Source organism: Ooceraea biroi, chromosome 11, assembly GCF_003672135.1.
Source record: "Ooceraea biroi isolate clonal line C1 chromosome 11, Obir_v5.4, whole genome shotgun sequence".
Lineage (NCBI taxonomy): Eukaryota > Metazoa > Arthropoda > Insecta > Hymenoptera > Formicidae > Ooceraea > Ooceraea biroi.
Window position 1 is genome coordinate 11,949,876 of NC_039516.1, and position 26,170 is coordinate 11,976,045.

The 26,170-nt window shown below is 40.8% G+C and overlaps 3 protein-coding genes across 4 annotated transcripts; 2 read left to right on the forward strand and 1 right to left on the reverse strand.

Moving 5' to 3' along the window:
* The first annotated feature begins 3,564 nt into the window (after positions 1–3,564).
* LOC105280572 (pro-resilin) lies at positions 3,565–9,116 on the forward strand. Of its 2 annotated transcripts, none has more exons than XM_011341212.1 (4): positions 3,565–3,716; positions 5,972–6,148; positions 8,341–8,674; positions 8,854–9,116. In XM_011341212.1, exons 1-4 carry the CDS (start codon positions 3,696–3,698, stop codon positions 9,030–9,032), a joined length of 711 nt encoding a protein of 236 aa, XP_011339514.1. In that variant the 5' UTR covers positions 3,565–3,695; the 3' UTR covers positions 9,033–9,116. The 2 variants fall into 2 exon arrangements, with proteins under 2 accessions (XP_011339514.1, XP_011339515.1); XM_011341213.2 differs by having other exon boundaries at positions 3,606–3,716; positions 8,857–9,116.
* Positions 9,117–15,457: 6,341 nt separating this feature from the next.
* LOC105280573 (pro-resilin) lies at positions 15,458–19,248 on the forward strand. Its single transcript, XM_011341214.3, has 4 exons — positions 15,458–15,560; positions 17,552–17,983; positions 18,180–18,450; positions 18,719–19,248. Exons 1-4 carry the CDS (start codon positions 15,546–15,548, stop codon positions 18,844–18,846), a joined length of 846 nt encoding a protein of 281 aa, XP_011339516.2. The 5' UTR covers positions 15,458–15,545; the 3' UTR covers positions 18,847–19,248.
* Positions 19,249–19,624: 376 nt separating this feature from the next.
* On the reverse strand, positions 19,625–23,891 carry LOC105280575 (protein maelstrom homolog). The gene is made up of 10 exons (XM_011341215.3): positions 23,570–23,891; positions 22,436–22,637; positions 21,971–22,351; positions 21,560–21,729; positions 21,172–21,405; positions 20,706–20,918; positions 20,570–20,603; positions 20,430–20,504; positions 20,005–20,064; positions 19,625–19,892 (listed from the first exon to the last, which is right to left on the reverse strand). Exons 1-10 carry the CDS (start codon positions 23,705–23,707, stop codon positions 19,876–19,878), a joined length of 1,524 nt encoding a protein of 507 aa, XP_011339517.1. The 5' UTR covers positions 23,708–23,891; the 3' UTR covers positions 19,625–19,875.
* Positions 23,892–26,170: the final 2,279 nt, after the last annotated feature.

The window sequence follows — 26,170 nt, forward strand, 5'->3', positions numbered from 1 at the left end:
GATTTATTGACTCATCACAACATAACTGCGTGCATCTCAAATTCTCAGCAGCGCTCGCTGATTGATGCGTCAGATAAAATTGAAATTGAAGAAAAATTATGTCAAGAAAAATTCTGCACATTTTTTAAACATTTCTCTAAAGATGTCTTAATAAGAAAATCTTGTTATGAGCTTTAATGAAATTAATTAATTCACGCTTAATTATTGAATAATTATAATAATAATTGTATATATAGACAAGTTTTTTTCGGAGTTTTTCTTTACGATTTCGGGGGAAAGCGATCGCTGGCACTCCCTCGATCCGATCAACGATAGGCAAAGCCTTGTCCGCGACTTTTTGCAAGTCACCCGGCATGCGAACCAGCGATGTATCGTCATTCGAACACGTTGTTGCGCACGGAGGTGGATCCTCGAGAGCGCGGGCCGACCATCCGGCCGCTGGTGGACGCTGATGAGGGAAGGATTGCGCGATTGCGTCTGCGGCAGTGCGTTACGAAACGAATTATCCGCCGTTAGGTAATCATAGGTAAGAAGAGCAAATAGCGTCAAATTTAAATCAGATTGTATCGCCACGCGTGGCATCCCGGCGGCTCGCCGGCTCCCCGTAGAAAGTAAACGTGAAACGCGTCACTTAGGAAAACCAAGCTAAGTACTCGGTCAGTCCGACAACAACGGGTCTTTGTAATTATAATTGTCTCGTCTTGCAAGCAGGACATGAATCGTCTTACCTAGTAATAATATAAAAGAATTTATCACAATAGATGGAATATGTTAATAACAATAATATTAATTTAAAATTGTATAAAAATATCTAAAGTAAATAATAGAATGATCGCACATGATCTCCCAAAACCTCGAAAGCTATTTGCATAAATTTTTCACAAAAGTTTAGAAACAGGCGCAACAAAGTATAATAAATACATTTTGATATCGTTGCTGCTAACGTATACTAATCAATTTATTCGAAATAATTCCGCATGGTAATGCGCCTTGTCGACAGACAATTGCAGGATAATGCGCAAACTGTTGTTTCGTCGAGATGAGCACTGTCATTAAAAAGGAATAAACTTCTGTGTGAAACTTCTGTATCGCGTGCAAAGAAGGACACACGGTTCAAATGGATCCCGTTGCGACTTTTTTGTCGTTCTCTCGTTCTCCATTAAGTCGTAACGGTGGTCGCCTCAACAAACGTGCAGTGCAATCCGAGCGTTACACTGAAAGATGACCATGTATAAAATAATTAATTACAGTAGCAACAGCACATTGATAATAAAATTAAAAATATGGTACGGTAATATTAATTTTAAATAACATAACATCTAAATTAAATAATATGATAACTTGTACACACACAGTCTGAAAGCTCGCAACTATTATTATACCAATTCTTCGTAAGATTAAAAATTAAGTTTGCAACGATTCACGAAATGCGAAAATAATTATAATAATGAATAAATCCCTTTCTAGGCGAAAGCCGAAAGTAATAAACTTGATTTATATAATAATGAATAGAAATGAATAAAACTAATTTGATTGGGAAACCAACTTTACGTGTATATTACTTATATCATTTCGCTACCGCATTTTGTGATATCGAGAGAAGATGCGCGATTAGATCTCAACGGAAAAAAGACGATTTCTATAAAGAAAGCGTTACATTTGAAGATGATTTACGTTCCTAATTGAACCTGGTAGCCGCTTAAGCAGTAGGATAAGTGCGCGTTTGAGCCTTACACGATTCAACCACTTCGGCTACGTAATGGGCTACGTAAGTTGCGGCATTAGCATATCGTTACGGTCGCTGCACGTCCCGGTGCAGGCATATTAATATTACGAGAGATGTGATGACACGCCGGTGGTACTTGCGAGGCTCTTTCAAGGACACGGGATCGGCGTATTCACGAAAAAGAAAAAATGAGAGGTGAGAGCTTCGTTAGTGACGCTCCAGATGAGCGTGGGCCCTTCCTAGTGCGCGCGGCGGCGGCGGCGTGTAACAAAGAAGATCGAAAGGCTGGATTTACGGAGAGCGAATGGGCCGGCTGAATCCTGCATAATAAAGAGCTCATTGCATAATTTTCAAAACGGGAGCGCGTTGCTCGCTCGTCTTTCCGCTCCGTTTTAATTCTAATCTGGAGGCATTTGTGCAAGCGTTTATCTTATATCGAGCTCCCTGTGTGTGCAGAAATGATTGTTCCTAGATTAATCTCGGAGCATCACGATCATTCGGATTGATCCATTCCACACAACTCAATTTTTCTAGATACTTTTAGTAATATAAATTACCTTTTCTCCAATTTAATTAATATCAATTTAATTAATTATTAGAATTCAATATTTTGACATATATACAGGGTGTCCCATTTTATATTTGTCAGTAAAATATTTCGATACGACGTCGTTTCAGAGAAAAATGTTTCAGACAAAAGTTATATATGGCTTTGAGGGGGCAAGATGATGATATTCTCAATTTAATTGTAGATGGCGCCACTTTAGAGATTTCATCATGGCGGCCATTTTTTTAAATGGAAGTCGATTTTTCTCTCTAAGTAAAAGTTGTAGCTGACAATGAGGCGAATACAACGGTTTTTTGTTTTTTGAAATTGGACCATTTTTTAGTGAGTTACAGCGTTCCAAAGTATACTGTTTTATAAGTTAAGTATACACATAAACCAAATCTTGAAAAAAAGCACCCCAATTGTAAGAGGCAAGGGGACTCACGTTAAACAAGCACCCCAATTGTATATAATAAAAACTGTAATATATATCTCTGACAAAATACGATATGTGTATGCGTATGTGTGTGAAGAGATATAATATAATATAATACATCTTGCTTATGCAACCAGTGCATAATAAGCACACAAGATAAGAGATAAATATCTTGATAAGATCTGCTTGTATTTGGCATTCACATCGTTACTTTTATGTCATTAACGTTAATTAATACAGCCATATATTTCAACTTCCTCTCGCATACCGGTGCGACTCCCTCTCTTGACATCTTCCCTCGATGGCCCTGCTCCTCGTTCGGTAGCGAGCGCGATGGTGTTTCCGAGAGGACCCGATCGTGCGTCCTCTGGTCCTGCAACATAATTAAGTCTCAATTGCCTAATTAGTCCGCTCGAAGAAGGCGAGCAAAACGCGGCGCGGCGCGTCGCGCCGCGGGCTGTCCCACGCGATGAAGTAATCAGCTTTCTCCGCGCGGAGCAGACGCTCAGCTCGTCTCGGGGCACGGCTCCTTAGCTCGGGGTGCCCGCTTGCTCGCTCGCTCGTCCGCTCTCTTGGGCCCCGAAATCACGAATACGTCGCGAGGAGGGCCGCGAACAATGGGAAATAAAGCGCGGGCTTTCCACACGCGCGGAGGGCCCCCCTCTTTCTATGTGAACTGGAGTACGTACGGGGCCCCGTCGTTTCTCGAGCGGCGTCCTCCCGAGCGAGCATCTCCTCCGGTCGGCTCTCTCGCTCCCCCGACGAGGCGACGACGGCGACGGCGGCAGGAAACGGATCCTCTCCGCGTGGAAGCGAAGAGACGAGAGAGAGAGAGAGAACTCTCTATATAAGAACCGGTATGCGCACCGAAACATCACCATATTTCAGCATTCAGTCAACTTGCTTGTGTGCTCTTCTTTCTCTCTGCGCGGTGCATCGTCTCCACGTCCACCCCTCATCTCCATTGTGGATCTCCGTTCCGCGATATGGGTTCAATAGTGCGACAGGTAATGTGCCCGCACGCGCGAGAGGGATGGAAGTCAGCGGTGCCGGGCACCCGGGGGTTGCTTCGTAGACTCGCGCCAATCGATCAGAATCGATTGATCATCGTTAATTAAACGGGCTTTTTTTCTCTGTCCGGGATGGCTCTCGCTGACTGCCGTGTGACCGTGGTTGTGCTTCTGAGTAATGATCCCCGTTGCCATCAGTGTGCTCGCTAGATGAGAGAGTCTCTGGCACCGATTAAACATTCTTGCGGTTAACTGAAGTGGCGCCGGGTTGTTCGTGTTGAATCTTGTTTCGTAAAGCTAAAACACATGTAATATTAGACGGTAACTAGAAATGTTCAAGTGATTATATATGAGTTTCATAATGCAATTTACGTACTTGTTTAACGTGCACTTGCTAATGATAAATTGAAACTGAAATTCGAATCGATTAGGGAGGAATGCTGTGGGAAAATTGGGATCAAATAAATGTTTCATTAAATTTGATTAATTTTCAGTAATTTAATACGCGTAGAAATATTTGTAAAACATTTCAGTGAATTATTTATTACATCTAATTTGTCCATGTTTGTATGTTCAAACATTAATATAACTAAATGACAATTCGAATACAAAACCGTGTCAGTAATGCAACAAATAAAGAAATAACAAAACGATAATAACCGAAGAGAAATATTATGCAGCTTGTTGATTTGATTCGCTACAGCATTTAATAAACGGTATTTAATGAACGTGCACTCCTTGATAGACAATTGTCCAATTACCACAATAATGACTTAATTTACATATTCATACAAGATACGTAGAGATAAGCTCTAATTATGTACTAATGTACGGAATCATTACACTCCTGTGTTCAGTAAAGTAAAGGAATTTGATCAATTAATAGTACAGAAGACAATTTCGTTGTGTCAAGTTACATTCATATTTTTAGACTTTTAGTTTTTTTGAAAATTGTGATTTATTACTAATTAGAAAGTCTTTTATCTAATCAAAATTATACAGACAGGCAGAACCTAAACCGCAGTTGTTGGTGCGAATCTTTAATTATTCGCTGAAAAGCATCCAAAGCAGGGTCAAAACTTTCGCACACACAACGAATATTATACTGTAAAATGACTAATTAATATGTACGGACAATCGCGGTTTTGTATATAAATTTAGTTGTAATTTATTATTATAATTTTAATTATAATTATTAAAAAATTTATAATTGTTTTGATATATTTATATATTCATATATTCATGTTCTATTTCATGTAATATTGATGTAAAGTGGAATTTAATGTTTTTTTATTTTATAGAATTTGTGAGATTAAATATAGATTTTTAATAGGATATATAAATTTTGTTTTACGCGAATTTCGTAAAAATATATTAAATTCCACATATTTTGCATTAACATTACATACATAAATATTGTAGTCCAGTAATTTATTCCAAATGAGATCTTGTCTTCGCTGATGTCCAAACGTCGATGTGTACATTGAAGCAGCTACTTAATTACCTGAAAAATCGCGCGCGCGAGAGGCCTTCTCCCGCGGAAAAGTCGCAGGTCACGCATGCTGCCTAAGAGCGCACTCTGATTCCTTTACAGTTATGTTTAGTCTTGCGTCAGTTTTTAAAGCGCCGATGATGTAATGTGGTGCACCTTCTCACGATACGGCAGAAACGAGAGGAAAAGATAGAGGCGCGTGACTCTAATTTCCCGCCTACGCAACGCGCGTACGAGCGCGTTGTTGATCATCTGATTCTCTCATCTGGAAAGCATCCCTGGGAAGACACCATCGGAAATATTTTAGGGATTAATTACCGAGTCCGCCATCCGATTGCACCATCGATGCTTTTCTTCGCCGGGCACGCTTATTATCCTGCTATATGTTTAACACAGTTCGCGGGAACCACCGTGTGCGTACGAAGTTCCTGCGTGTGCACATCATTTCTGCTGCGAAGATATATTTCTTCTGTTCCCATGACTGGTTTTGCCGGGACCACTTGTCTCGCACGATGATATCTCGCAAACTAAATCGGCGACACCAAGAGACACCTGAGAAAGATTCGAAACTTTCAAAAACTTTTTTCATCTGTTGCAACACTTTAATTAAGTATTGCAGCTGCTTTAATACACACCTACGTCCAGATGTCAGCAAGGATAAGATCTTACGCGAATACGCAAGACGAACTGTTGAGAAGGGGTCGTGTTATGAATCTTTAATGTAAAAATTGATACTTTTATAGTTAACAATTCTGCGCAGATATTGCTCGCTCTTATGGTGAGTACCAGTCTCGTTCACTGCGAGCCACCCCTCAGCAACCAATATGGAGTCCCCGGAAATTACGCGGGTGGAGGTCAACATGGGGCACAGGGCGGTCATGGGGGAGGCGGATTCGGAGGTCGTTATGAAGATAATCAGGATTACATCGACAACGAGGTACTTGTGACGGACGTTTCAAACTAAACAATGTTCAGTATTCTAACAATTTTCAGTAATCTCTAGTATTTCATACGATTGCAAAGAATACACGCAACAGCTGTTACTCCGATAAATTATAACTTCAATTGCGATTTTTTTTCTAATCTAGAGTTTGCTTCGCAATAATATTGCGAAGGCCGATATGAATTCATCGGCAAAATGTCAAAGAAGTAATCTGGAACTTTTACGAGAGATCTTGCACTTGCTACGTAGAAAATTCGTGCAACATGATCCGACAACGAGCGAGATCCGATCTCGGCGCCTATCAGTTTCGATATCATCATTTTCCACCTTCATTCGATTACCAAACGCTTTCGCAACCAGTGCAGCGCGTTTTGCGCAATTAAACCTTCTTTTCTAAATTGCTCGAACGTAATTAAACCAGACGCTTGTTACGTGTAATTAAGCGTCTCTTATACAGGAATTATTTGTAGAACGATTCGCAAGATGATAATATTAACTAGCACGACAGGAAAATACTATTATTACTTGCAACATTTCAATGATGATCTCGAGTTTGCAATTTCGCGAAACTTGAGACGACACACGATAGTCTAATATTCCGCCGACAATCTTGATTACGCGACGCATAAAGCATTAAGGAAAAAGTACATTGCGCAATCGGAATAGACGATCTTTTGTTCGGTGAGTTCAATGTTACTTTCTAAAGTCTTGATCTAGATGTGCTCTAATATACGTATCGCCAATCATTGTGATTGTTCCCTTGCGTAAACGCAGAGCTCGCAGACCGAGGTCGTAGTTCGAGCACCTCGGATCCACATTCGGTCATGTTCTGGAAGTAACATTGAACTTTCGGAATAAAGAAACGGACCTGACCTGAATTGCGCAAGCTTCGACCCGAAGAAGCGCGGCTCTGATTGTGAGCTTGAACCAACTCCGCGACTCCACGGGAATGATCTCACGATTTTTTGCCTGCAATGTAGCATAATGGATCTCGAGATACTTGAGAGTCGTTGTGCCACAGTCGATATTTCTTTTACCTCTCATAATCTTTTCGTAATCACGATCGGCACACAGCTGATGCTATTGTAGGGAACCTACGCTATCCAGACGCTTTCCTGAAACTGTTATTGGGCGTTGAGAAGGATCACCTCCCACGTCGAGTGCACCTTTAGTAGTCCCTCGTTAAAAAAGAATCATTTCGCGCGGCTAATCTGAAATATTTACAAACTAGATCGATTATTAATTAAATATAATTATAATTGCGCCGGTATTTTATATATTATTATTATTCTATATAAAATATATAAAAATCACCGCAATTCTCGCACAAGCATTCTCGACTCTTTTCGCACCACGTTGCGTGCACGGATCCAATTAACTCGCTGAAAAGTACACAATCGGATGTTCGCCGTGTGCCAAACGTGTGCAGTGTGGCTGTGTAAGCTGCGCTTAGTTAATACCTATTTTAACACACCGTGAGTGGCACGATTATGCTCCAATCGGAGATAGAACGGAGGTCGACGCATCGCGCGCTCAAGATGTTACAAATTCGAGCGGACGCGTGCGAACGCGACGAAGAGCGAGAGCGTGGTGGCGCAAATGCGTCACGCGGATGATGTAACAATATTAATAGGGTGAACCGCGACCGCGGGCATAATTCACGGTAAATCGTTATTGCCGGGGTTGGCTAATCGTCCCGGGAATCTCTCCGCGAGCGCTCGCGGGACCGCGCACTCGCGTCTCGCACGGATCTGCCCGTCGGCGAGCGAGCCGCTGCTAGATAGTGGTAGTGACGAGATGGTGCATATAAGCCAGATTAAATCGTCTCGTCAGGCCTCTCCTCAGTCCTTCTTCGTGTGCTCCACTTTGCGACGCGAGGAAGAGCGATGCTTGTCGTCCTAATGAGAAGTCGCGTTGCTTTAACAATATATTCATGATAAATTGAATATTATGAGGCATTACATCAAATGAACTCGCAATAAATTCATAATTTATTATGGCTGTATCATCAATATCATTTATTCTTCTTTGCGTTATGTTTATTCTTCTTTTTTCTATCGTACTTTATTGTTTTTTCTTGAGATTGCATAGAATTATATCTCATTCCATTTGTCTCCCTTTCTCTAGCATCACCCTCTTTAAAGAAAAGAGAAGCACTCACGCTCGTTTACCCAATCTTGTTACAGCCAAAATCCTACGAGTTCGGGTACTCCGTGAAGGATCAAGCTACCGGAAACGATTTCGGCAGGCGGGAGTCGAGTGACGGCGAGACCGTTCGCGGCGAGTACCGGGTACAGCTTCCGGATGGCAGGACACAGATCGTCACTTACACCGCCGATTGGCGAACCGGCTTCCACGCGGACGTCAGGTACGAGGGCACCGCGACTTACCCGGATCAGTACAACACGCAAGGCGGGTACAACACGCAAGGCGGGTACAACGCACAAGGCGGGTACAACGCCGGCGGCCAAGGTTTCGGAGGCTACCAAGGAAACCACATCGGAGGCGGATATTCTGGTGGTATGTAAAATGAACTGACATTTAGCGATTTATTATTTCTCTAGTAATGTCATTTTTTATTAGCATTAATTATATTTGTATATAACTTTTCCATTATATTTAATTTTATTATTTATTATTACGTATTATTAATCATTGTTTTCTTACTCTTTCTCATTGCTTCCACGTTTCTGTGTCAGCAGGTGGCAACCAGGGCGCTTACAACTATCAATCAGGCGGTGCAGGACACTACAACAACGGCAACAATTACCAATTCGGTTCTAATTCCCTAGAGAGCAGCAGTAGTTATAACAGTTTCGGTGCGAGGAATACTTACTCCGGCGTACCGTCGCCCACATACGGTCCTGCTTTCCATTAGAATACGTGAGAAAGTATTATAGGTGTACTGATTTTGCATGCCTGAGTGTAGCTTCCCCTTTAAATAAAGACATTTTTCATAAAAGACTGTTTCTGTTATTTGCATATACACTAGCCCTGCAGACTTAATACTTAGCGGAATTATTTAACACGTTACATCACCTTTAACAAAATCTGCATTCTACATTCACGCATATATTCATCCAGTCATCGTGAATTTCATGACATTTCTATAGAAAATTTTCTACTTTCTCTTCTCTTTGCAAGAGAACGATCGTAGAAAAATGGGGACAAATGGAATGAAATATAATTTTGCATAATTTTTCACGAGAAAGATGTTGAAATTGCAATGATTACGTTGCACTCGGATGACCGATCGATTCAATTTCTCGAAAATCATCTTCTCGCGTGCCTCTCCGTCTTTTATCGTCGCAAATCGCATATGTGACTTCGGCGAGTTAATCATTCGCTTGTGACGAGAAATCACGGTGACAAGTATAGGCGAACAAACGTTGCGACATCAAACTAATGATATATTGTACTTCCATTATAATTACACAATTGGTAAGGAAGCATCTTGATTATTCACCGTGCATCCGTGCGCGCTGCATTTGTTCCGAGTTTATTCTGCATCTCGCGGATAATCTCGGAAAATGGGCTCAACTCGTGCCCATATTTGTCTATGATTCATAATACGGTCGAGAGGAGATAAAATTCTCTCTAGAACGGCAACACTCCGGGCTCGCGTTAGCTTCACGTTATTTCTTCGTCCCGTTCTCGTGAAGGGAAATCGTACGTCTTTACCTAATTTCAAACACAGCACAAACTGTAATAATACTGTTCATTGCTCGAGAACTTTATATTAAATTTTATATTAAATTTTATATTGAATTATTTTTAATCTCATTCTCTTCCATTTGTTATCTTTTCTTCATAAGAAAACTTTACAACTCTTTTAACTTTCTAATATACGTTACAAATTATTATTTATAAAAGTAGGACAGAAAATGCATATATATCTTTCGCCTTTTTCTCATATCATGTCAAGTTCACCGCGCTCAAGTTGTTTGCGGGAACAGCGTTACAGGCAATGCCGTTGTTTCCCATTATGTCATCAGGAAGTTTACGTACACGTCCGCGGAGATAAACTTTCTCCAAACGTGTAACGTCTAAATTACATACTGTACATTTCATTAAATCGCGAACGTCGTCGCACGTATAAAAAGTGCCTGCAATTATCGTTTCATTATAGATATATCATCTGGCGCGGCGACGTTAATGGTATCACGGGCACAGACGAGACAAATTCGCGAACTGGTACATTCCATCTTCACATGGGATTCAATTAATCGTCTTAAATTAAATCTTGAATTAAGATCTGGAGTTACAAAATGCGAGATGTAATCAGTTGTTGATTGAATATTTCTCAGAACGTTCCTCGCAAGGTTGTAAGTCCATTGTTAATTTTGCGAATTCGCTGGAAGACGACGAATTTTATTCAAGTACGAAGAGGGTAGGGAAAGACACAAGAGAAATAATAAAGGTGAAGGTAAAGACGCGGTTGTCCTTGTCGCAGATTTGGGCCGTCGAAGATTTGTACGTGAGACAAATCGCGAGCAACGGGACAAGACAATTCAGGACAATCGCGTGCACGTGAGAGCTTACGAGATCCACGAATGTCGGCGGACGAGCGAGCCAGGGATGTTCTTGACTGCGTGTTTACTGGTTCGCCGGAGAAAGTCCTCATTTCGGTTCGTGCGGCTCGCAAATCCATTGGCCGATTAGGAAACGCTTCGTTAGGGGATTCCTGTTTGATCTCGTCCTCGATGCGCGTGATTGCTCCAATAATATATTTCTTCACACGGGGCTCTCTCTAATTGGCTTGTAAGAGCGTCGGGGAGCGGTGTGCGCAATAAAGGATGCAGTCAATCAGCCCCGACACACGTTCCGGAATTTTTATGCATGCTGAATAGAGAACATTTTATCATTCAATGTCTTATTATATTATCGATGCCTCGAGGTTCCCAGAGACCTGAAAAAAATCGACATAAAATTAACTGAAGAATTTAAGTCTCTCATAATTTCTATAAATATATTTTTATAACAAACGACGTGAATCAACTGGCTAAACTGATCGGTATTTCGACACCTTTCTACCATTTTTAGCTGATGTAGCCGGGTTTGATCGAATCCTTTGCTGAAGAGACCTGGCAAAAGAATAACGACGCACACAAACGCGCGTATTCAGGCTTGTATCTATGATGCACGTGTACCACACACGACTAGCCTTCCGCATCGCATAGAATATTGCATAACGTCATTTATCCCCGATTACAGAGCAAACCACGCATATCCGAGCCTTCACTCGCGGATGAGTTACGCGGCCGACTATTCGCACCGCGACTCTATCTGCCGGGGTCGTGCTAGGCGGCAATTATTAGCAAATTATTCCGGGATCAATTAAGCCACTCACGATCATCGTACATCGGCGAATCGCCGGTTGTCTCGAATTGTCTACTGAATAAAAAATAATAAATATTGCCAAATAAAATTTCAACGGTTGCTACGCTTGAGAAATCAAATCTAAATGTTTCTAAGCTGAAGTAGGATCGGAACTAACGCATTTTAATAATATTGCATATAACAATGTGGGTAGCAATAATAGGTAGAGGCATTGAGAACTCGCGTTCTTTGCCATCTCCGGATATCGCACGCCTTAGGCAGCGCAAGATTTTAACGAGATTAAAGAAACTCTTGCCTCAGTGCTCGCGTACGTGAAGTCGTTAGCAATGTGCGCAAGTAGGCTGAGGTAGGCCTGATCGTGATGAATGGAAAGAGATGGCCCACGCATATATATATATATACATATGTGCCGGAATCTGACATCTGTTTGCGAAACGGCTGATTAATGTGGTGATCGATGTGTCCAGATTAACCTGCGGCGCGTGTCGAGGCAGATTTTTATTTCCGTATCGATTGTTTGACGAAAAGAGAGAGAGAGAAAAAAGATTATACATTTAGCAAAAATCTCGATCACAGATGGCAGGAAGCTCAAAATGAGATCTTTGACATTGCTTTGGTTGTTAGGATAAAATAAAAGTTAAACGTGCAGCTAAACGCGTGCACGCGAAAGAACACGGATGCACTTAAGAAATTAGGCTCGGTGTAAGATGTAGGAGAAGAAGCAGTACTAATAATAGTAATATAACATTCGTTATAATCACACCTTCCATTAAGTACTCCGTGCATAACGCGCACGATAGTGTGTTTATTGATTTCATCTTCCTCATGTAGCAAACCTCGAAACGGATATTAACCGTTAGAAAGAACACTTAACGATACCTTGCTTCTCGCTACCATCTTCTTTCATAAATGGCTAATATCGTTTGAACGAAAAGGAAGCTAACAAAGTTCACTAGGAAGAAGAGAACAGCGATTCTAATTGTCAGACGCGTGCGTGTGCCTGATAAATAAATTCAAGAAAGCTAATATGAAATAGTATAACAATTTAACAAATATAATAAAATTATAATAAAATATAAACAAACATTTGATCTTATAGGGTAGTATAAAAAGGAACCAATAATTGGAAAATTAATAATTGGCTGGACATTTAACTTCGACGCATTTTCTGTACATTTTAATTTTAACGCACACCACGCGTACAGCCGGTATAATTCAAGTACGTACACTATTCCATAATATATATATAGTAACTTCACATAATTGCTGCCATATTAATCATATCATCACGAAAATGATGTTGTCTTAATAACGTACCATACAGTTATATTACATAATAATTATATTATTACACAATTACGTTAGAATTGTTCATTAACTCGCACGTGATTTATATCACGAGCGCCTCTCGCGTGCAAGAGCGACGAGCGGTCGCCAGTTCAGGATTCTCGTAACAACGTAGCGAATCGCGTATACCCATTGCGGGCACGTGCAACGAACGTCGAAAAGAGGATCGGGCGAACACGCGTACGTGCACTCCTTACACGTGTAAGAAGAAACTTATTCGTTTCACGCGCGTGATACGCTAATCTATTTGCCGGCAGCTAGAGTTGCGTGGCAAAGTTGCACGTTGCGCATGTAACACGTTTACTCACCTCCTCTTCTTCTCTCTCTCTCTCTCTCTTTCTCTCCCCCGCCGAGAGTGACGAGCGATTCGCACGCAAGCGGATGGAACGTCTTGGTCCTTTCATGGATTGGGCAAATTTTATGCACGCCGGATCGGCGGAGTCGTTGTTGCGTCGGCCGATTTCGCAGACACGGGGGTGAAGAATTGCACCATTTCGTTCGCCACCGGCAACAGCCGCGGTGTGCCGACCGCACCTTGCGAATGAAGCGTTGAGGATCGGCTGACTGAGTCGTCATGGATGCCGATCGTGGTGCTCACAAAAGAATCTGACCGCAATAAACGCAATAACTTCTTGACCATCCCATCAGACAGCTCCCTGAAAAATGTGGTGTTCAACAATCGTTGAAATGTGGCGATTACTCTCCCCCTGCATGTAATAAATGTTATAATAAATTAAATGCTCGAACACGTTAAAGAAACAGTCGAGTAATCGTCGATCGAGCCCAAGCCGTGCGATCGTATCTGCGAATACCAGCGGATGAATTGTCTTCACGATCACAATCGGCGATTAATTGTCATTGATCTACCTGGAGATACACGCGAGGGAACATCACGCGATTAGTCGCGAAAACGCCTATTGAGACGTCGGCTCTGGTGACGGCGGATTACCTGTAAATTTGTTAAACGTTTACATAAGTCTAAGTCTAAGTCATCGTCATCAGCGGCGGCGGCGGCGGCAAATCGTTGAGATTTATGCGCGCTCGCACGGATCCTCCAGCGGATGGTACGGCGCCTTGCGCGATCCGCACGACGAGGAGACGCGATAGACGGGATAGATCGGATTTATATTCCGCTCATCCTCTCTTCATATCTCTCGCTTTTGCTACCACCACTTGTCCGATCACCGACAGCCGGCGTATTTCTTCATCCACCTTTCATCCGTGGCTGGTATCCGACGCGCTAACGTAATTGGTTCGATACACTTCAGCCCGAAGATGAGATCAGCGTCGCTCCGCCACGAGGCGGATTTTTCGATCCGGCCGGACGCGCTCCGAGAAAGTGCTTCGGCAGCGTATCTCGAAGGCCGCCTCTTCGGGATCGAATCTCGCGGAGACTCTCGGGGGAGACGGGGAAGGACCGCTGCCAGATCTGGGTTCCCGCGGACGAGGAAATACGTCGGGGTTCACGCCGACGAGGGAAGCCGCGGCGAATTTTCCAAGAGCGCATCTCATCTCGCGCGCAATCTCGCATTCTTCACGCGCGAGCAACGCGTCGAACTCGCGCGCTCGGAGCTGCCACGTGCCTCGGATTCTTTTAGTTACACGATGAGCAGCGCGATGTCGAAAATAAATCCAACGCTGACGGAGGCTGTAATTGCCCAATCTGACGATGATTCGCCATAGTTTCAAGATAGGCTCGCACTTTGCGCACGGAAATGTTTTTTTTTCCTGATCCTGATGATTAAGTATTGGTACATGAATATACTGAATACTGGTATTGGAATGCTGCATGCTCAGACAACGGACCGATTCAGTTATCTTCTATTTTACGTCGAAAAGACATTCTCTATCTTACATTTACGTAAGAATTAACGTTGCGCAATATCTGCCGATATAAAATGGTATTTATGCAAAATCCTACATCTTATTCTGTGAGAAAATGATCAGTTTCTCATAATTGCTAATCATAATTGCAAATTTGAGACATGTCAAACCTTTCACTATCCTGTCACTTTTTCCACGCCCAACTGTCTAGCCTAATGGACTCATGATCATGCACTCCATTATTATACAAATAATATAATTATATAATATCATATATATTATAATATAACAACGTCATAATAATTTATATGCTTTAAACACTCTAGAAAAATAATTTCAATTTACAAGATTCCATCCCCAAAGTAACAATTTAATCGTTTAAAACTGAATGCTTCACTGTAATCTATCTGCGTCTACCGACTGTGTCACTAAAACTGAATGTGACTTGTTCGAGTTTTTTTAGAGATATCTGGACACCTCAAGAATCGATTTCTACGCGATATCGTCCTGCAGGATGTAAGGGTTCGCCCCGCGAGTGGGATATCCTCCCCCGATCGAGAAAGGCCGAAATCACATGCGTACTTCTAATTAAAATTTTAGAATCGTTTTCAGTCGTCATCATCATCCTCATCATCGTCATCATCATCATCAGGCGGGCTGTATCTCTTCCCATGATGCATCACGTGGAGTGAAGGGAAGATGCGCGCCTCTCCGCGCCTCCCACACCCTCCTACAGAGCGCAACCGGTCATTCTAATACGTCGGTTAATACGTGGATATGCGGCACGAAGGATAAACTGTAACAAAGGGTCCGCGCGCTATATAAACTCCCCGGTGGATCATCTTCTCAGTTCGCTCCGCGTCTTCGGTCCCACAGCAATATGAATAGCCACCAGGTAGGTCATCATATAGTACGGCGATCGGATAGCGTCACCGATCGCTTTAACCCTCTCCTGAAGCTCTTCTCAAATGCATAGCCGATTTTGCAAGTAATAATTTATTATAATTGATTTAATCATTTTAAATGTTCCTTTATATGATGAGTTGAAATCTCGTAGCGACTGTTCTTAGCTATTCGTTGGAAGTTGCTCGTTAAGACTTTATCTATTTTTATATTATGTTAATTTTTACTATTTATTTTGTTACTTCATTCATTTTTATATTTTATCTATTTTTCTATTATGTTAATTTTTACTATTTATTTTGTTACTTCATTCATTTTTATACTTTATCTATTTGTCTATTATATTATTTTTTACTATTTATTTTATTACCTACTTCACTTATTTTTTATAGCTTTTTTAACTTCTTTTAGCGTACGTTTAATTTTTATGGCACGCTTCTGTTAGTCAAACTTTTTTTAACTCTTTTCAGCCTCAGTTGGACCAGAATATTATCTGTTAATAAATTTGAATCTATATTCACATAGTTTGAATGCCTCAAGAATTTACTCATGATCGTATTAATTCATATTAACGCATTGCTCATATCAGTAAATAACACTGTGACTATTAAAATTTCGGAATAATATTACGTGACCCACAGATAACGTAACTGATAAATACGGAAAATTCCATAACTCGTGGATGACTATCAAAACTCGAAATGCAAAATATTCCTTGACCCGCAGATAAACTGTAATAATGATATAACTTCTCTCTCTCTCTCCACTCTTCCTTAGAAGATTCTTTACATCTTCTACTCTTCTTTTCGAGATTAAAGTGCGCTTCCATAGCGATCAATATTCAAAGATGTTCGCATAATATGCAAAAGAGCACACGCGATTGACATTTGTTTACTATTTTACGATCATAAATTCCCGCAAACTTATTGTCAACGATAAACAAATTACCTTCAACAATATGATAGACAGGCGATTATGATTGATTCCGCTTTTACGTTTGCTCGACCGTCCGATAGCGGAAGATGAACGTACTTGTAACGAGAATAAATTGCAAACGCGGTGCTCACTAATCCCGTAGTCTGCAGCAGAATTCGCAATTACCTTCCATTGTGTTCGCGGTGACAACGCATCGTAGTCATGAGAGGTACATTCCTCACGAACGTTGCAACCGATTTCGATCGTGCATTTCCGTTTCTTCTTTGCGCACCATAGAAAAATCTCGCGATAAAAATTGTACTTGGAAATTTAATAATCGGACCATTATTATTATTATCGAGGCGATCGCTTAAAAAATCGATCCAAATCTGGAATTGAACGACTCTAATAAATCAATTACGATTTGTGAGAGACATGGAGCACTTCTTATGAGCTTCTTACGTCTTTTAGATACGCACGTGCTGTCTAGGGGGGCTAGCTATTTCTTAACGCGCGATGATAACATGGCGAAATCTCCACCGTGATTTTTTTCCCTCGCGAGACGATATAATAACGTAATCAGGACGAGATTCCGTGCGTCGATAGCGACCGCGTCTTCCCTCGCCGCATGATGTCAAACACCTAACTACACCTAACGGAGAGGGATGTCCGATTGTGCCCCACTTTCCCTCGGTAGCACGCGATTATCCCAGCGGACACCGCGAGAGATGTTCGCCGTCGCGGTGCATCCCAACGTATCAATCATCCTCTTCTCGGACACGCGCGATGAACGCGCGTCACGATACTTATTAATGATGTAATTACTAATCGCTACACTTTTCATGCGGTAATTCCGTAATAATTTTCGCGGTTTTATAATCATTATATCATACTCTCGATAATATTAATTCTCCGTCGCCGGAGAGTACTTCGATATCTTAATACATTCTTATTATCAGAATTTCATCGCGCTTCTCGTGAAAAATAATGATAATAATCTGATAAAGTAATCCTTGATCTGTTCAACGGCTGAACTGTACGAAAAAAAACTTACCTTCCCGCTTGCAGTTAGCCAAGCTGGTCCTGGTGCTGTCGTGCATCGGCAGCGACGTCCTGGCAGGTCTGCTGCCGGGAGGAGGAGGAGGAGGCGGTACGGGTGTGAGTGGATATCAGTACGGCCGACCGGGCGGTGGCGGATTCGGCGGCGGCGGGGGTGGTGGATTCGGGGGTGATACTGGTTTCGGCGTCGGTGGCTATAGAGGAAGACCCACTCAGGCTTATGGTGCACCTGGCGGCGGCGACGTTTTTGGCAGACCGGGCACAGGCAGTGCGTTCGGAGGACAGCCGTCCCATCACAGATATCCGCAGTTCGGCGACGGTGGCAGCGGCGGATACCAAGACGGCGGTGCCGGCGGTTATCAGGGAGGAGGAGGAGGATTCGGAGGTGGAGGCCACGGCGGTGGATACGGCGGAGGATACGGCGGGCGCGACGGCGGAAGGGTAAAATTGCCTTCGCATTTCTTCATGAAGAGACAATCTTTGTTGAGTAATGTAGATATCGTGTGTAGTGAGTCTTATTACAGTTGTACCACGTGACTGGAATATGCAATTAGAGTAAAAGTTTATTTACCGGAATTTATATACACGATGGCAGCTCTTCGTTCGACTATTACGCGCTATTAATATTCTGTCGTAGCCGCGACCATACAGCTTCCACTACGAGGTAGTTGATCCTCCGAGCGGCAACGATTATTCTCAACATGAGAGTAGCGACGGTAACGTCGTCCAAGGAGAATACAGAGTTCTGTTGCCGGACTCGAGGACGCAGATTGTCCGTTACATGGCCGATGATGTAAACGGTTACAACGCAGACGTTCAGTATGAAGGACAGGCTCAATATTCCCGCGGAGGTGGTCAGGGAGGATATCCAGGGAGCGGTTATCCAGGTGGCGGCGGTTATCAAGGAGGTCGATACGTTATTTCTACAATACAAAAACTATATTATCGGAGGCGATATCAAGGGAATGGAGCTGAGACATTAGAAATCAGATTCCAAAAATTGTATTATAGGAAATTGAGTTTATTTTCTTTGGGAAGCTCAAATATTAATTAATACTTAAAATTAATGCTTAATCTACCTATATTTAAAAGAAAACGTGCAAAATATTCTACAAAATAATTAAACTTTTAGGTGCGGATACAAAAATTACAACTTTTTGTGTACATTGCCGACAGGTAGAGGCGGCGGCGGTTACGGCGGACACGGGGGTGGCTTTGGCGGACCAGGGGGCAGTTACGGTGGAGGCGGCTTCGGTGGCGACGGCGCCAGCAATCAGTATTTGCCGTCGCGTTTCCGCAAATAACTGTTCACCAATATGAGCTATCTTACCAAAATACAGCATATATCGCGTGTTTTCAGTGGTAACCATCACGGACCTCTCTCGTTTACGGACTCTTATCCGGGATACGATAATCTTCTCCCTCTTCTGTCTTTCCTCGTATATAAAATCTTGTCCCAGTCACTTGCGCGTCCACAGATCACCCATATTTAACGATTACACGACGATTAGAATAACTATATATATGCATGAGTGTATGTATTTATATATACCATATGATATACTTATATACATAATTTTGTACATGGTAACTGTGTATCGAACATACGCTTGTACTTTCCGCTAAGCGATTATAAATCTCTTACGTTTACATATCTATATTTATATGAGCTTGTAGCGAAACATAAATGAAATACTCTTTCGACTTATCTCTTGCGTTCATTCAACCCCAATCCGCTTCAACGAATTGCAAATCGTAATCTAAATTCTTCGGAAAGTAAGTACAAAAAAAAAAAGATTAACGCACAAATCTGTTTCATAAAGTCCGCACCTCAAATTCCTGACGCTCATCTTGCAATAATGTATTTTATGCTGCTGTAACATCAACGACTTCCACGGTAATATGTATAGGTATAAATAAAAAATTAAAAAAAGATGTTTTTATTACACATTATTATAACATATTACGATACTCTATATTATAATAGTCTAAGCAGAAACGGAGAGAAAGATGACATTATTATGTCCATGAGATTTCATGAATGTAACGGAATTGAATACGTTTGTGACATTTTTTTTTTAAATGTGGATAGTACAAATAGAAATATTTTATAGAAACCCCTCCGTTCTCGTTAGCAAAATTATAATGCGTCAAAAAAATTAGAACGTAGACAAAATCATCATATTACGAGTATGAAATAAATTTCGATGATATAATGCACGTTATATAGGTATATTCTGCACAAAATTAGAGCAAACAAGTAAATATGCTTTGTAGATCAGCTTATCAATGACAAAATGAGTATCGATTAAACGTAGTTTGCCGTGATAGACTTACACGTATCCCCTTCCTACGGAAAATTAAAGTAAATTTTTCACTTGTAAGATAAGAAATATTTCCAAACAGTCTGACGAATGAAATCATTCATCGTCATATCATAAATTTTGACAATAAAATACTACCTCTGCCTAACGGTGCCTTTTTCGTCACACGATTAGCTCTACATGATACGCCTCTTCCACCTACGTATGCAAATAGTCATCAAAAATTATGTATAAATTTTTACGTTTAAGACACAAGCATTACATCAACAAATAAACTTCACAGATCATTTACGAATAAATTTTACAAATCATTATTATTTATATAACTGAAGATTAAATCTCGTTACAACGCTGCCTACACGCTTCGGGTCTCGAGTAAAAATTAAAGCTTTTAATGATTATAATTAATAATTGTTAAAAATTACATTCAAAAATGTAGTTAATTACGATTTAATCCGTTTTTACGATCCATTTAAGAGTTATATATTAATATACAATTGTTATATTGCACTTTATTGTACCTTTACATACATCAAAGAATCGTATAGAATTATAAGACTTACCGATAGGAGGAAAGTTTTCACAATCGTTTGGTATAAGATCTTCCACGGTTGCGGAAGCACAAGCATCAGCATATGCTACAAATGATTGTAAATAATTATATAAAATCATCCGATCCAAATAAAGAACTTTCGAAACTTACAATCGGCCGAAGATTGCACTCGCCTCTCGTTCAACTGAAAAGCAAACGAGGAAAATTAGCGAGCAACGTTGTGCTTTATCATTTGATGTTAACCAAGTTTATCATGTGATTTTTAAAATCATTAAAAAATATCTACGTAATGCATTAGATTCCTTCTTCTCCTCCGCTCATCAAATGATATATTGCCAGATTTATCCAGACTCTCATTATCCGATTCATTCGCAGGTACATCGGTGGTGTCGCCCATTGCGCTGTAATCAATTACCGCAATCGGCGTCGATTGATGCCGCCGGCGGATTTCATCCTGATAAGTCCTGCTGGATGCTTTCCACTTATGCTGCTCGCTTACCTATTAAATTAATGATAACAATGATACGATTAACAGCAGAACGTTACAGGTATCACAGATCTAATTAAAAAAGTGATTCTATATACATAATAATAATGCCAAATAATTTAATATATTAAATTCAATTTAATTCAAGGTGTAAATATCTTTCCGGTAATATATTTTGGGTAATATATAATAAATCGTAATAAATATAATAATAAAAATAAATAGTAATAGATAATGATAAATAATAATATACTGTTGCACTTACGCCCGTCATGGATAATATCGTTGAACTCTCAGGTGCAGGTTGATAATTATCCTCGACGTTCAAGTTGATCAGTGCATTTGTCAAACCGGCAACATCGCGTTTCACCGGACAATGCACTCCTTCTTGCATCTTCACTCCAAGCGGTAGGCAAAACTCGTCGCACATTGTCCACGCCCATTGGTGCAACTTGGATTTACTGCAATACTCGGATCCTCTCTCGACGTACTTATGAAACTACATTACAGAGTATGCTTACCAATTTGATATACAAGTAATGCAATTATGTAATAATAGAGTCCGAATTTGTCAACATTTTGTGAATATAATAATAATAAAAAAACTTTACCAAATATAAATATCGAGATGTAACGAGAATAAAACTACCTACTGGACACTCGAAGCCCGTTTCAAAGATGTATGTATAGCGCGTAAACACATGATAAGCGTAAGCAGGAATGTACTTTATTTGTCGATCGTTTCGCGCTTTGTAAGCCTCCTTCGCTACATGTATAAACAAGGTCTCTAACTCGTAAATTTTAAATTGCTCTACGTCTTGCTCTGGAATAAAAACAGATTTCAATAGTCAATAGCACACGCGCGCGTGTGTGTATTAATCAGACAAGAGAACTGTAATGTAGAGAGAGTTAATTGTTCATTTCTTGATGTTAAGTGAAATTATAAAGGTGATATTATTATATTATAAAAAGGAAAACAAGAAACATAATTTATATTATAAAAGGAAATTTAAAAAAAAAGTAATCGTTTTGAACAGACACAAGTAACAAAGGTATCCCCTTACCCGCTGCGTCGCATAGTTTCGCTAACAGAGACTGCACCGGCCCTATATCAGATTGTAGTGTATAAATGGGCGGAAACTTGTTCACCAATTTCCTAGGTTCCAGAAAATTGATCAGCTTCGCGTACATGACAGTGAAGTCAGTTTCCCCACCCTCGTGTTCCACCGGTATCTGGTGACCACTCTGACTCGTCTCCAACGCTTCCCGTCGATATCCTAGTGGGATCTTTGAGCTGACAATTACTTGATGCACGTCTTCAATGCCGTTCTCGAGCGAGAAGACTCCGAGCGCGTACTCGGCCGGAAAATACTCGACGCGATTGTCGACGATAGTCGCGAAGAACCAGTTGACGTGCATGAAGCAAAATTTTATCTTCGGCAAAACTGTAGCACGATAAAGGTTCCATTTTCATTTGAGTAATATAACTTGTTCCTTCTCTTATAATTTAGTCACGGAGTATTACTTACTATTGAGATTCACGGCCATGTCTATCGTAATTTTTATGTTTTCTTCCATTTCTTTCATAGATCTCTCTCCCTCCTTCTCTTTCTCTTCGAGCATTTTTATCGATTCCCCAAGTGTTGTCTTCTTGTCTGGCGCTCCTTGTGCTAGTACTTTGTCTTTTTTTGCCATAGCTTCGTACAGACCTTTTTGTTGCTTCGTTAGATTCTGTTAAAAGAAAGAATTGTCTGTAGCATAAAATTACTACTGCCAATACTCTGTACAAGTTTTGAGAATTTATCTTTGTTTTATCATCTCCCCCTTTATCTAAATGTTGTGCAGTTCCTATCAAAAAATTAGTGCATGTCTCTACAATGATCACGTTAAACAGGTTGTTTATAATTGCTTCATTATATCTTATTTTACAAGACACTAATGAATGAAATTATGTGGATAATAAATAATTGTCCATTTTTTAAATTTCCTAATAGAAATAAAAATATAAAATGTTCTGAAGCATTTGAAACAGGACCACACCCTAAATAATATCTCCGTAACAACATTTTACATATTATTAGAACATGTTGGATTCATATGAAATAATTACACGTGTGTGCGCAAAACTATTTAAATTTTAGAATTGATACAGGGTATGGTCAAAGTCACGCTTCGAAGCGCTGCTAGACACTTTCTATCCTTCTTCTCATTTGACAAAAGGAAAAGGATAGAAAGTGTCTAGAAGCGCTTCGAAGCGTGACTTTGACCGTACCCACAGTCTCATGTATCACAATCCTTATGTATATGTATTACAGCCTTATGTACTTTGTTATCACTTTGAAAGGAAACTTGTGATGTTGTGATAGAGTTTTTATTGTCGATTTTGAGGCATGTTAAAAGTATGACTCAATACATCGATCACAAACGTTCGTTGCACCATTACATTCGCAGAAAACAGAAATCTGCAAAATATGTAACGGAGCCGGGAAGCGAACGTATCATCTACACATGTGTGGTATTTCATTCACGTAGTACCGGCACCGCTTTTTCGTCGGATTCGAAAATGGCGCGTAACACAGATAAGTAACCTCTTCTGATAATTATACATGCACACATACTCGCAATTTCGTATGCTTGGAATTTTTATATCATTGCAACGTTACCTGCCATTCCTTGTTACAATCCTGATCCGCCTGGACGTCCTTCATCCCGTTCGGAAAAGTTTTACCCCTCGCTTCCGCACGTTTTTTCCAATCGAGCATGAAGAAAAAGAATGCATTTCTGTATTTATTCTTCGGCATGTTGGAGATGCAGGTGCGAAACTGACGAACTCTCTCGCTCGCAGATCAGATCGTTCTTAGACTACGATCGCGAGAGACAAGAAATCACAAACCGCGATTTTAAAGCCGGAAAGAACTGTGGAGAACAATGCAAGAGCAATTGTGCCGCGCGATAATCGCGCCATCATCGTCGGCGCGCCACCTGCATACGCGTTCAACTTTGCTGAACTTTCTGCGGTGACTTCCAACTTCACTGTCGGTAAAACAGTGCAGCGTAATGTATGCAAGTGTATTATCAATTTAATATTTTTTCTATGTCAAGTAGTGTGTAATTTTTGAAAATTTCCAGAAAAATTAACGTTTTACTAACATTCTTTTGTTTTATTCGCAATAAAATTATCATGAATAATTAGCGAGAAATTATTAAATTTTAATTAAATTAAATTAGATTTTGTAGTTAATTATATAATTTTCTTTCTTATTGTATTTCATCTTGTTGTATCCCATCTTGTTAATACTGACAGAGTATGGATCATAGATATAAAGACATGTAAATGGATCTGAAATTACAGCTCACGTCCGGAAAACCGAGTCCGGTAGCCTGAGAAAAAAAAACTACTCGGTAACTTGAGAAAGATGATTATTAGCCTGGCACACACGCTAATTAGAATTTTAAGCTTGGCGAAATTGCAGCTCCGCGACACCGACATTTAATTACGTGAATTGAAGTAGTTGACGCAGATACAACGCGTTTCTCAGCATAGCATCCTTCGAATGGGAAGTTATGCAACGTTACCACATTGAGAGGAAACTTGTTGAAAAAAATAGCGTTTTCCTATGCTGGTTTGCTTCCGAAGTATATTTAGAAATATGATTCATGAAACACATCAATAACAAACGCTATAAAAAATATAGAAATCTGCAAAATACACATGCAACGCAGCCGGGAAGCGAATATGTCATTTCTCATGTTGCAAAGGAAGATGATAATCTTAGGAGCAAATCCTTTATCTTATTCATTTAATATTATCATCCGTATATTTGCAGTTTAGCGGATAATTCTTCGTGAAAGGTGCGAAGTCATAATGATTATACGATACGAAGGACAAGTAAAAGCGAGAGAAAGAACACTAGTCTGATGCACACGAAGTAGGAATCATATGTATGGAATATCTCCCTCATGGAGCTTCCAATTCTAACTAAACTCCTTCAAAAATCTTGAGTTAATCTCCAACAAATAATAGAATAAATAATGTAAAATAAAATAATCTCTCAGATAGATGAAAGCATCTGGCTTACGCACATTTTGAAGAGACTCGTCCTCGGAGAAGCTAAAATCAAGCCAAGAAGAATCGCTTCTCACTCGTAAAACGCCGCAGAAGTGGAACACGACGTGGTGGTAGCACGGTTGTTTCTACATCCGACATCTCTCGGCGTGTGAAACTGCAAAGCAAAGGGACCGGTGAGCAACCGGAGAGCCTGGGAGTGCCTTTTTAATGTCACGGAAGGAGTTACCTTTAAGTGTGGTCGATGTCGAATCACATGAATCGCTGGATTGGCAGAGAGATCCGATAATAAGCGAAGACAAAGGAGGCATCGGCGACACGCCGCGACGGGGTTTTTGCGCGGGCGATCCGGCAACGGGAAACGTAGGACCGATGCTCTTTGGGGGACCAGATATACCAGCGGCGCGGCGCCGCGATACTCCGGCGCTGCCTTTTTCTCCGCTCGCGGATAACGCGATTAAATTATGATCCGCGTAATCGTAATTACACGTTCCAGTCTAACATAATTCATAAATTATGCTCACGTTAATGCAGCACGAGATACCCGGCAATCATGGTCGTTTACTTTCGTGAAAAAAAACTCCATTTACGTTTCTGATTAAGTTGAAGTGAAGGATTCCGCGCGCGAGGTGAAAAAATCATGGTATCGCTTCATCTTTGCAGGATTAAAAGACACAATTAAGATACACATCAAGGATTAGCTAACTCTGACTTCTCCTTCGGCGGAAGATGGAATCCAAAGTTAATTATAAATTTTAAAAATTAAAGAAAAAAAACGACTTGGAAACTTAAAAATTAACATTACTTTCCGGTTGGCAGGGTCAAACGCCACGTTTGCACTCCTCGCGCCACTGTCGGAGGATCCAGCGCGTCAGTGCCGGGAAAGGGTGAAGTCTGTACCTGCTTGGCAACCTTCCTCCTCGGTGACCTTACCTAAGCCGCTCATCATTCCTGCGCGGCGCGCGAGTACTGCCCGGACGATTTGCATAAGGCCGAGGGAGCGCGAGGTCGAATCGCCGCAGACAAATACAACACAAGTACGTACGTTGTGCTTCAACAGCAGTAAAGTCTTGCATCTCGGGCGCACGATTCGAGCAACATGCGTATTATGCAATGCGATGGACCGCTGTTCTTCTTATATCACCGCTCGTAGGGCACGTACAAGAAAAATAAAAACACTTTTATTATATAATTCGAC